General features: G+C 39.0%; 1 protein-coding gene across 1 annotated transcript in view; it reads right to left on the bottom strand.

The window, feature by feature from the left end:
• The window catches only part of erbb4b (erb-b2 receptor tyrosine kinase 4b), a 107,378-nt gene that overhangs the window by 58,068 nt on the left and 37,009 nt on the right, over positions 1–12,301 (bottom strand). Inside the window, exons 13-15 of the mRNA XM_005723629.2 lie at positions 6,554–6,708; positions 5,382–5,426; positions 1,002–1,134 (exon numbers count right to left, since the gene is read on the bottom strand). Of these exons, the coding sequence (XP_005723686.1) occupies positions 1,002–1,134; positions 5,382–5,426; positions 6,554–6,708 (333 nt within the window). The remainder of the gene's footprint in view (positions 1–1,001; positions 1,135–5,381; positions 5,427–6,553; positions 6,709–12,301) is intronic.

Consider the following 12,301-nt stretch of genomic DNA (forward strand, 5'->3'; position numbering starts at 1 on the left):
TGTACATGTGTGTTCATTATGATGGAGACATTTGTTAGATAGGTTTATAGTCTTAAATGGTAATTATGTGACAATTTATCTTAGGCCATATTAAAAGTATTCCAAAAGTAATGTAACAAATTATTTTCTGTGGAGACTAATTAAGTAACATAGTGCATTACATTTTTTAAAATAATGAACAATGTGTAATACGTTTCAAAAGCAAAACAAATAGCTTGTGATTCCACAAAAGACCATTTTCATCCATTTGCTCTGTGATTGTGAATTAATGAGTCTGAGAGGAGGAAACAAACTAATGAACCAAACACTGGTACATAAGAGGCAAAATTCCAATCAACTTTGAAATGAATACATTTACAAGGAAAATCGACACATTTTAATAAATAATGGCCTACATTTCCAAAATTAAATACAACGAGCTCACTATAGTGAAAGGTGTAGCAGTAGGGGTGATGTAGACAGCAATAAACTTTCATTTGTCTATTTTGCACTTCCTGGTGAACAAAGATATATCCATACTTCTTTATTTATTGACATTTGTTGTTTTCTTCTGAATAGGTCATTTTACTGTAACCTCTCCTCAAAGTCTGGAAGGATGGTTTGTGATAACGTGTTGATTTGGGGACAAAATCAGGTGTATTTATTTACTGATAAATCCAATTGCAATGTAGCCTGTAATTTGATTATGTAATCTTCTCCAGGCATAACAGTACCATGGCATATTAGAGGGAAACAAATACGAGAAACAGAGCAAGATTAAAGTAATAAATTTTACTTTTAGTTCTTTAAAACTATGGCAGAGTTATTTGCGCTAATGGGATCCAATTTTAGAGGCGTATACTATAAGATCTCTGTTGACACAAAACATTTAGCATAATTTGGGCCAAGGTAACTTAACCTATGTCCTTAGTTTCTGATTATCTTTCAGTGCAACAAACAGCATGCTCTTTCTCGCTGGAACATCAGCTTTTTTTTTTTACTTAATCCACTTTCCTGTTTACCTCTGTCTCCAGGAAGCGGCGAAGGGCCCTCTTTTTCTTAATGTTCTTCCGTCGCACAGACACTGCTACACTGAGTACCATGATCACCACCATGAAGAGTCCTCCGATTACGCCTGCTGCAATCAGAGGGGTTCTGAAGAAAAGACATTGGAGAAGGAAAGGGAAGAAAATACATAAAGAACAAAGGGCATGCAATGAAATTACAGAAAAGGAAGAATGTTACTGGGTATCAGTAAAGAAGATCACACACAAGCACAAACTAAACTAAAAATACATCAAGCAAACATCGGGCTAATACAAGCACAAAGATTAACACACATAACATGTTTCTAGAATATATATCCATGTGGCCGATCCCTTAAAAACCTCTTCACCTTCGGTTTTTGTGTATTTTCCCACTAAGCTTCATGTGGTAACAAATATCCCTCCATGCCCTCTCATTAAAATCGGGGCTGAGATCAAAAACATGGAAATAATCTTCAAAGAGAATCCTCAGAACCACACTGATGCTGTCACTTGAAATGAAGAATCTCAATATTTTTACTGATATGCACCTCAAACTGTCCGAGTTGGCTTTCTGATATACTCGGCCATGGCTGGTTTATTTGATCTATCGGAAGAACCGTTCATAATCAAAATAAGGATGTTATTCGGGGTTGTATATTACGGACTTCAAGGATACACCTCTATAAAATGATATCACATTCAGCCCTGTTCATGGGAAATGAATGCTTTATCTCTCTGTCATCACAGTCTGTGGCTGCACAGGGGAAATCTCTATACATGTGATGGTTAAAAGAAAGGGGGTCTAACCAATGAAGACACGCGGGCACTATTACCTTACTTTAGATAGAGACAGGTGTCAAATTAAAGGGAAAAAAGCAGAAAAGGTGCAACGCATTATTGTATAGTTATGCAATTATTATCCTAGCATGCTCCACTGAATTTCTAAAAATATTGAGCAGGCACAATTGATTCAGATTTCGTAAAAAGATTGCAAGTGACTTTCAAGGAGGGTTTAATGTTTCAGTCCCATAGACTTCATTATTCATAAGTGCTTCAATAGCACAGTGACTAAATTACAGATTGTTACATTTGTATTTAGAGCTATCAAAAAGACACAAGTACATAACTAGGGTCAGAAATTATGGTTGTACCCATTTAGTGACTCTGATGTTTGGGCATTAGTGCAGTATGCAAGAGTTACTCTTCTTATGGTGACTGAAAGTTTCAATACAAGATGTAATAAGGCCATAAGCACTGCTGTGCACCAAAAGAATGGCACAGCCTGAACATTTGATTGCTGCAATGACCGAGTGTTGTGGCTATGCTGTGATCGGGGCTTTTTCTGGTGTCTATTTATCCTCTTAGCACTATCACTGAATCACAATTAACTTGAGTCAACTTGATCAACTTTATCCTATGATTTGTGACTGGAGCTGTTGTGGTGGCATCACACTATATGTTATCCTAGTCTTAATTTGACCCCAATCTGTGTCTTGGAACCAACAGTGAAGGAGAAAAAAAATACTCTAAATATATAAAACCTGTGGTTCTTTAGATTGTCCACTAACGACTTTGGATAATTATAAAATGCCCTGGTGACTCCATGGCATCATCACGATTCTTTGGTGAAACAGCTTGATCGTTGCCAACATACACAGGTTTGTTTCTCGGAAAGAAGAGATTGAGGCCATTTTAAAATTGCTCTGAAGCTACAACCAGGTGATGTTTACCTTATTTTTGAGGCTTACTAATATCTGCAGATGCAACACACTTACTTTATTATTTACATGTGATATGTATATACAAAGATAGCAACACTGGTTTCTTGCTGCCACAATGAAATGATTAGGCAGCTAGTAAATTCAGTGCACCCGGGGGTGAAATGCACCAGCATATAATGCCTGTGAAGCCCTGCACTGCTTCTACAATCTGGGTTTTATATGGATTAAACAAATGAGATATGGTATAACGAGATGATTAGTGAGCTTTAGAGGTGCTGGTAGACTATTTTGGAAAATAACCTAGACTAATTGTTCTCCCCATTTCTCATCTTTATGCTGTTATCTATCTCTTGGTGTTACCTCCATATTTAATGGGCAGTTATGAAAGTGGTATCGATCTTCTCATCTAACTCTCAGCTAGACAGCAATGGTTTTTTTGTGTTTTTCTCCACAAAATATCAATAAAGTTCTTAAACAGAAAAGTTTAAGAGAGAGTGGTAAATGTAAATATTATGTTTGATTTCATTAACTTACGCACTGCAGTTTCACTATGGATACATTTCAAAGCAGAGGAATGAAGCTAATTTGTGTGAAATGAAAGCCACACGGTTAATTTTGTGCACGTCTTATTGTTATAGAATGAAAAGAAAACTGATGGTGAAAGACACCGTCAGCATGGCACTGGCAGTAGCTACATGAGGCTTTTCTCACAATGACAAATGTCATTTGGCATCGGGATAAACAGCTAATGTGCAATTCATTCTATACACTCAAATTTGGTGGCACTGGGTTGAATCTCCTGCCCTCAGAACTAGATCTAGATTTGAAACATTTCGACAAAACGATGGAAACACTCCTCACAGATTTGACGTCAGCTATACGTTCATGTATGCAAAAATCCCACTTCACTACAAAGGTGCTGTACTGGACTGAGATCTGGTGACTTCAAGGCCCTTTAAGAACTCACCGCTGTGTGTGAAACCAGTCGGAGATGGTGTGAGCTTTGTGGCATGGTCTGCTGCTTTCTGGTGAAGCAGCTATTGGAAGATGCATGTTCTATGGTCATAAAGGGATGGACATGAAAACAATACTCAGATAGGTTGTGTTGTTTAAATGATGCTCATTTGGCACTAAGGACCCTGAAGTGTGGGCTCCTTATCCCCCATCAAATTACACCACCACCACCAGCCAGAACTGTTAATAAAAGGCTGGATGGATCCATGTTTTCAGTTTTTTTTTAATATTGCCGCAGAAATCAAAATTCATCAAACCGGGAAAGATTTTTTCCTTCTATTGTATGATTTTATTGAGCCAATGCAACATGTAGTCTCACCTATCTGCTCTTAGCTGACAGGAGTGACACCTGGTCAGGGCTTCTGCTGCTCTAGCCAATGTGCTTCAAGGTTTGACGTGCTGTGCATTTGGAATGGCTCTTCTGCATACCACAGAGGTAACAAATGGTTATTTGACTTACTCTTGCCTTTTTGTCAGTTTGAAAAAGTATAGTTATTTTCCTCTAACTTCTGGCATCAACAAGGCATTTCACCCAGAGAACTGCTGCATTTTTTTTTTCTTTTTCAGAACATTCTCCATAAACCCTAGAGATGGCTATGTGGAAAATCCCAGTAGATCAGCAATTTCTGAAATACTGCCATTAGAAGATTTTGTGTAAAAAAAAAAAAGAAAAGAAAAGAAAAAGGCTTTGTGTAATGACATGACACTTTCAGCTATGCTCAAAAGTGACACATCTAACAGTTAACAGATTTACTACTTGTGTGACACATCAGAGCAGGCAACTAGACCTGATAGCTGTGGCTACAGCTACATCCTGGCCAGAGATATCAGAGATCTGATAAAAGCTGATCTCTTCACAAGGTCGGCTGATAGTTACTTTCAGCCATCTGCTGCAGTCCCCATTCATCCTACTGGCAGTTTCCCAAATATTATTTCAGAAGCACACTTGTAGATTTAGTCTTTTGAAGGATATGACTTGTTTTTTTTGAGCTACAGTAGAAGCTTCAAGATACTGAATACTGATTGGTCAGTATCAGGCGGAATATACAGTAAATGCCTTTACAGTGATTATCTCTATGTGAATGTACGCTGTGCTGCAAGACGGTAAAAGCTTCTTTCGTTTCACTTTTTTTGACACCCACTTTGATAGTCATCTCATTACATTTACCTTTTACCTGAAATTTGTATATAGTATTCTTTTTGATGTGCTGGAAATCTCCATTGCAAAATAGTGAACTGCAGGCTGTTCCTCTTGCCTACCAGCCTCTTTTTTTAATCATCCCTCAAAACGCCACGCAACAATTTTTAGCACCACTTGATTCCAAACTGCTTCACTTATGAAGTCTTGAATCTATTTGCTGCAAACTATGAGCAGCATTTTCTTGCCTTTTCTCCCCCCAGCTTCAGAACAAATGCTAAAGCACAATCAATTTATCAACAAACAGGCACACACACACACACAACCGTGCACAGAGAAGCATTAAGGACCTCACAGGGATTTGGGGCCTTAGAGCTATCCATTAATCAGAGACTTTGCTTACTGTACGGTTCTTCTATGTGTGTGCGCGTGTGTACTTCTGTTTAAGTGCGTTTGTACGTAAGCACATAATAGAGGGATCCAAGAAAAGGAAGTTTGTACCTGTCCATCCAGCCGATGCAGTCTTGAAGTCTCGGTCCAATGCACCTTAGTAAATAAATACAGGACAAATGCTGTATTTTATCCTATTCAAACATTAATATCGCATATATAAAAATGTTACCATAACACACAGGCAGCCAAAATTAGCCAGAAAGTGTTGACCGTCAGAGATGTTTTTGCTTGCTCATTGTAGAGCAGATGTCAACACAACAACGATACCTTTTATATGATTAACGCGTTTTGCCTTAAGTGTGGCACAAATGTGAATAAAAGCCTTGTTGGCTACCATTTTTAGCCTTGCTTTAGAACTCACTAAGAGTTTACTTTTAGAATGACAGATTACAAAGTTATACTGACTTCTAATGAAAACTAACCAAATCTGTTGGACGTTTCACCAGTCGCCTTGTGTTAATCTTTCAGTGGCATCACACGTCACATATACTGTCTCTGAAATTTAGTAGCTCTTTTGAATGTTTGGAAGCCTCCAGCTCTGTCTCTCTCCCACTCAGAATATATATCCCTCCCCCTCGATCAGCTTGTTGGGTTTTTTGCTGCTCTGAGAGGCGGCCCTGCTTATGAAGCTGTACCTGTGACAGTGTCAGCCTGGTGTTTTCCATTTACGACAACATTGTTATGCTTAAGTGAGCTGGATGCTGTCACTCACAAGAGGAGAAATAACACACAGGGAAATGATATAAACTCCCGGTGGAATTAAATACAAAATAATGTCTTTCCAAACCTTGTTGAATATTACATTGAGCGATCAGTGGCTAGTGAGCAGTGGAGAGTGGCAGGGTATTAACTACCCTTACTTTCATTCTTTTTTCTCTTCAGGTTCATTTTCTGCTTCACTTCTCTATTTATCTCACATGTCTTGCAAGACGTTCGGACTATAATTTTATGATTGCAGACTATGGCTGGCGAGAGCTTTGCGAGCACGTGCTTTTCAACCGCTAAATATATGAAGGTCAAATTTCGCTTGCAATATGAGCATGAGAAAACATAGCATGAATATTCTGTTAGTAACTAGTCACTTTGGTAAAATAAATAAAACAGTGATGTAGCAACTGCTTGCGGGGCAAATGGTGTGCAAATCCACTTCTTGTGACGACGTTACTCTAAGCTGATTACTCCCCGCATCTCGAACTTGTCCTTTTCCTGTCTGCACTTACCCTTGGGTGCAGTTAGCATGGCAGGGGTGGCATTCGTTGTTGGCTTCAGCATACTTGAAGATGAAGCTGTTGGCACCTTGCAGGCCATCGGGACACTTTTCCACACAGTTTGGACCGTCTTTGAAATGAAGGCATTTCACACAATGCTCTGGGCCCTTCGTAAAAAGAAAAAAAAAGGATTTTTATTGATTTATTTTTTGTTTGTTTAATTGTGAAAACCTTATTTTCCTACATGAAAACTTACCATGTATGGACCATAACTTGTTGTAAACTGATTTTGTCACATGTGCTAGATTTGTAAAATGAGAGTATGATTAGTTTTATCGCTGGTAAGTCTGACTCCCTCTTGACAGCTTTTTATCACTTGGTAAGGTGTCAGTTTCAGTGTCAGCATCCTTTGCTGGAAGTATAGACGGTTGATTTTTCTGATATCATTAAACAAATAGGAAGGACAAATCTTTCAGGTTGAACAAACTGTGGGTTATTGTTAGTTACTTATGATTTTTCTTTTAAATCTGTGAAGCAGTGGAAGCTTAAGAGTGAAAACGCGATAACAAGCGGCAAAAGACAGAAGGTGGAACTGGTGGAGTGGAAGAGAGATGAGAAAAATAAAAAAAAGGAAGTGCTGTGGAGTTATAAGCGAAGGAGAGAGACTGGACATGGACATTCAGATTTACAGAGAGAGTAAGGGTGAACAAGATATAGTGAGAGAGAGAGAGAGAGAGAACTGGGAGCAGAGGAAGAAAGCATACGAGCATCATAAAGCTGTGTGAGCAGAGCAGGCAGATAATAACCATCGCTCACAGCACACACAATGACCATAACAATCCGCCTAGAACAGGATTTATGGAGCTAATATAGGCGAAGGAGGGGGTAGGAAGGGAGAGGAAGAGGGGTGAAAGAATCTCACAGACGGGCCTCGAAACATCAGCAGGCCTAAAGAACATCGTACTTACAGACTATATACATACATAAGCACAAATGGTTGGAAAGCGAACAAACCGCCATAGCTTTGAGTCACATAAGCAACACTGATTTCTTACTTGTATATACACAATAAATAACAAAAAATGACCCACAGACACAAAATTCTATGTGCCAACTTCAACAATAAAATCCATCCCAACTGAACTACTTAAGGACTCTTTGCAACACAAATTAAAGTTAGTCATGAAGTTACACAGGTTGAAACTTTGCTCCACAGAAAACAATGCATTTCCAATGCATTGCTATACAGATGACATCAAGCATATTTATGACACTGACAGGGCACGCTAACATTTCTCTCATTTAAACTGATCTCCACTGGATCCTTTAAAATCTTCCCTTTCCCTGGCCTCAAAGTCCAGGCTCCATCATATCTTAATGACCTCATAGTGCAACACCCAAAAAGAGCACTTCACTCACAGAATGAAGGCTTAGTTGTAGTTCCAAGAGTTACCAAAAAGTACATCTAGAGGCAGAACATTCAGCTACAGCGTGCATGAAGGCAGACTCTCACCATTTTTTGGATTAAGCTCGAAACTTTCCTTATTGAGGAAGTTTTAAGTTAGGGTTCTTGCCTTTGAACCATCCTTTAGTTATGCTGCTGTAAGCTACAGGCTGCTAGAGGACCTCCAATGATTACCTGAGCACCTGCCATCTACTCTTGTCTCTATAACTGCCCATGCATTTGTACGCTACTATTGCATGTCATTAACTTGGTGGCTTTTCCCTTTTGTAGTGTGTGTTCTTTTTTCCCTTCGTCTTCATTTTCTTCCAAAGTTAATTTCCTGAGCTTCATATTCCTGACCTGTTGTTTCAGGCTCCACTAATCCGCCAAATGTTTATTATTATATTGTTTGTTCTTAATTGTTTCTCTATGCTTTTCTTTTCTCTATTGCTTTTCCCTCAACCTAGCAGTTAGAGGCAGATGGCTACCCTTCTTCAGTCTGAATGTGTTAGAGGTTTCCTCTTCTTAAAAGTTTTTTTTTCTTTTTTGCTCCCACTGTCACAAAAAGAAATCGCTGGCTTTCACAGTATAATATTGTGAGATGTTTATCTTACAATGTCTGGCATAAAACTACACTGAACTGAATATTGTGCACGACAAATGCAGCTGAGAAAGAAAGACACATAAAAATCAATTTTCTTAGGAAAAGCCATATCTTTCCTTCTGTCTCTATGTGTATTGTTGCTTTGTCAGTCAAATCAAAACAAGAAGTAGTGTTTTGCATAGACTTTATATGGATGCCTATGTACTAATGCCTCTGCATGTGCTCTTTATAGCTTCTGTGTGTGCGAAAATGTTCTCACCGTGAGTATAATTATGCAAAGTGAAAGTCTTGCTGCTCTCGCTGGCTTTAGCGTTGAGCTTGGCACTTTGATTTTCTGAGTGTCTTCCCACCCGTGGATATTTGTATGTATGTGTGTATGCACTTGTGGCATCACATCAACAAGCTAAATTATGTGACAGAGCAAGCAAATGGTGTTTGGTCCAACGGGGTATTGGGGCAACTAAAGCTCCAACCTAAGCAACCTGCTGTAAATATAAATTAGTCTGCCAGCACAAAAGAACGTGTGTAACACTCTTACAGTATAAGTGTATGCCTATTTTTTCCATCACTAGACACATGAACTTCAGGAGACACTTAAAAAAAATCGATATTATGTATTATAACTATGCACATGTATATTTCCGTGCTGTATGCTCAATCATTCAGGTAAGTAAATGCCAGAAAGTTGATTCTGTTCATCGTGACATAGTTTTCAGTGGGAGAAACGCTTCATCACTCATCCAAATGTCATGACCACTGATCAATGGCCATGAGCACTATTCACACAGAGTTGAGAAATGACTGCAACCAAAGCACCATGAGATGGTGAAAGAATCCCCTTTGACAATTTATATATTAATAATCATGAAACTGACCTCACGGCCCATTTTTAGTCAGTGGTGCTAGTTTTAGTCATCATGCAAATGTACTGTTTATAAGACTGAGGAAACTTGCAGTCAGTTGACAGTAAGGAAGTCACTTGAATGAGTGGCGTAACATTCCTTCCGCTGACACTATTGTGTGTTAAGTTTATACTATGGTCAGTGTTGGGGAGTAACGGAATACATGTACCGCCGTTACGTATTTAAAATACAAAATATGAGTAACTGTATTCCGTTACAGTTACCGTTTAAGAAGGTGGTATTTAGAATACAGTTACTTTGTTGAAATAAATGGATTACATGGCGGTACTTTCCTGTTTCATATTGTCACAGGTCAGGACTGTTTGGGTTTTGTTTGACAGCTACGTTCTGTTGTTTCAGGCGGAAGCGTTATGGTTGCCATGGTTACAGGGCGACGCTCTCTCTCTCTCTCTCTCTCTGCGTGTTTCCTGGGTGAGAGAGCGCCTTTTTGTTGTTGTTGTTGTTGTGCTAAGCTAATAGGCAGAATGCTACAGGTATAGCTCTAAAGAATGTAGCCTCATGGGCAGTGTAGTCCGTGCTGCAGGGAGAATGGACTGCCATACCCGTTATGTGTCTGTGAGCGCGAGGAGGGAGAAAAAGGAAAAGTACGAGCTGTCATCGAGCAGAAACGGGAGCTGGAAGCATGTAAATATAATAATAACCACTGCAGCCAAGAAGAGTGCCTAACGAGCCCAGTTGTAAGTAAGCTATTAAGACTCGACTGTACGCTGTGTTCGTGTTTTCCTCCGAAACAATAAGTTCCGTTGGAGCAGCCTTTCAACGCCTCTCTCTGTCTCTGGCAAGAAAAGTTGACCCACACAACAAAGTAAAGCTATTTTTCGGCTACGAGCCCAACATGGAACCCACCATATTAGTCGGAGGTCCCTTTACTACGGTTCGGAGCCGTGGACCGTCAGTAACAGTAATAAATCACAGCAATAGTACATTCACGTAGTTGTAAACAGCATATATTAAATAATCCAAAGTATTCAGAATACGTTACTCTCATCGAGTAACGTAACGGAATACGTTACAGAATACATTTTGGGGCATGTATTCTGTAATCTGTAATGGAATACATTTTAAAAGTAACCTTCCCAACACTGACTATGGTCATAGATGGCTACTGCATAGTGTCAGAGAGAGGATGGGTATTTCAGACATTCAAGATTAAGAGTTAAGCTCAAAGTGCTGCAGAGAGTCATTTATAAGTTGATAATAGGATAATAAGTCCATCCATCCTTTTAACCACTTATCCAATTTAGGGTCATGGGGGCGCTGTAGCCTAAACCAGCTTTCACAGGGCAAGAGGCTCTGAAAGCTTCTAACTGGTCCGCTTCACTCCATCACTCTTCTCAGCGTATGACAAAGCTTTCCTAAACTGGCTGGGAGACATAATGTCTCCAGTGTGTCCTGGGTCTGCCTGAAATCTCCTTACAGTTGTATCTGATGTAAATACCTGGTATAGGAAGTATTCAGAAGGTGCCCTAGTGAAATGGGCAACACCTCAGCTTGCTTCTTTAGATGTTGAAGAGTAGCTGCTGCACTTTCAGCTCCCCTCAAATGGTTGAGCTCTGTGTTTTGTATCTAACGTAGAACCCAGATACCGTTTGGAAGTTCATATCTGCTGCTTGTTTCTGTAATTTTTGCTAACCAGCATCTGTTGCTAAAGTTGTGTACTGTATAGAAATGCAGAGTAAATCAACAGTCCACATCACTGCAGATGCTGCACCAATCCATCAGTAACATGGTCCTGAAAAACTTAAACTCCTCCATCTGAGGCAGCAAATAATTCCTAACCTGGAGTGGGAAGACCAGCGTTTTCCATCTTTATAATATATACAGTGAAGTTTGGATGCTGCTCACAGTTTATACTGTGTGCTTCTTCATCTGTTTGGCAGATTTGGAATTTACAAACACTAAACTTGTCCTCCTTTTTAAACTTACACTTACAAGAAATATGATGGGCTGTATTGGGCTTAAAAAGATCAGTTATGACAGGGAAAAAAACACTCTTGGATTTTCAGGTTATAAAATTATATTATTGGTTTATTTTCAGATCTATTTTCGAATGTGTATTTTAGCTTTGTGAGATTTTCAGTCTGACATCAACATGACTTTGGCTTAACTGCCTGTTGTAAAAATGAATGAATTTTCCACTCTTTGAATGATTTGAGCTTGTTTGTATATCTAATAAAAATCGTAAACACACTAGATCTACCATCAGCTCTTATTTGGTCCACAGAATAGCCTATAATTATGAATATTATGAGAAATTCAGTCTTTATACTTTAGACTGCATTAACTCCATTAGATCGCTCTCTGTAAGCTGTAAGCAATTACTCTCTGTAGTTATAACATGATTGCTGTAATCCATTTGGATTCCCATGCTGCACATATGAGATCGACACACGCTCCAACAGGTTGAAGGATTATTCCAATCTTAGATCATTTCAGACGACCTTTATTTCGGACAATAAGAATGTGGCTCCTGCAGCTACTCATTTCACATCTGCTCTATTCAAAGAATTCATACATAATTGTTTTGAATGCAATATTTGTTCTCAAAAGTTGGACTGGAAAGGTCTTTGGGTGATTTTATTGTACTGAAACTGGGCTGGGGACTTTTGAGGCATGAAGTGGATAACCAAGACAATGAAAACAACAAATCTACTTCAGCAACAGCATTTGAGCCAACAATAATTTATGTGTTCCTTTTTTTCCCCCTTCCGAACTATGTGAACCGGCTGGCTATCATCTAATGATTAAGGGCCAAATTTACTAAGTGGGGCAAATTAGTTTGAGGCCAC

This window comes from Pundamilia nyererei, unplaced genomic scaffold, assembly GCF_000239375.1.
Source record: "Pundamilia nyererei isolate P.nyererei 1_Seehausen unplaced genomic scaffold, PunNye1.0 scaffold00009, whole genome shotgun sequence".
Classification (NCBI taxonomy): Eukaryota; Metazoa; Chordata; class Actinopteri; order Cichliformes; family Cichlidae; genus Pundamilia; species Pundamilia nyererei.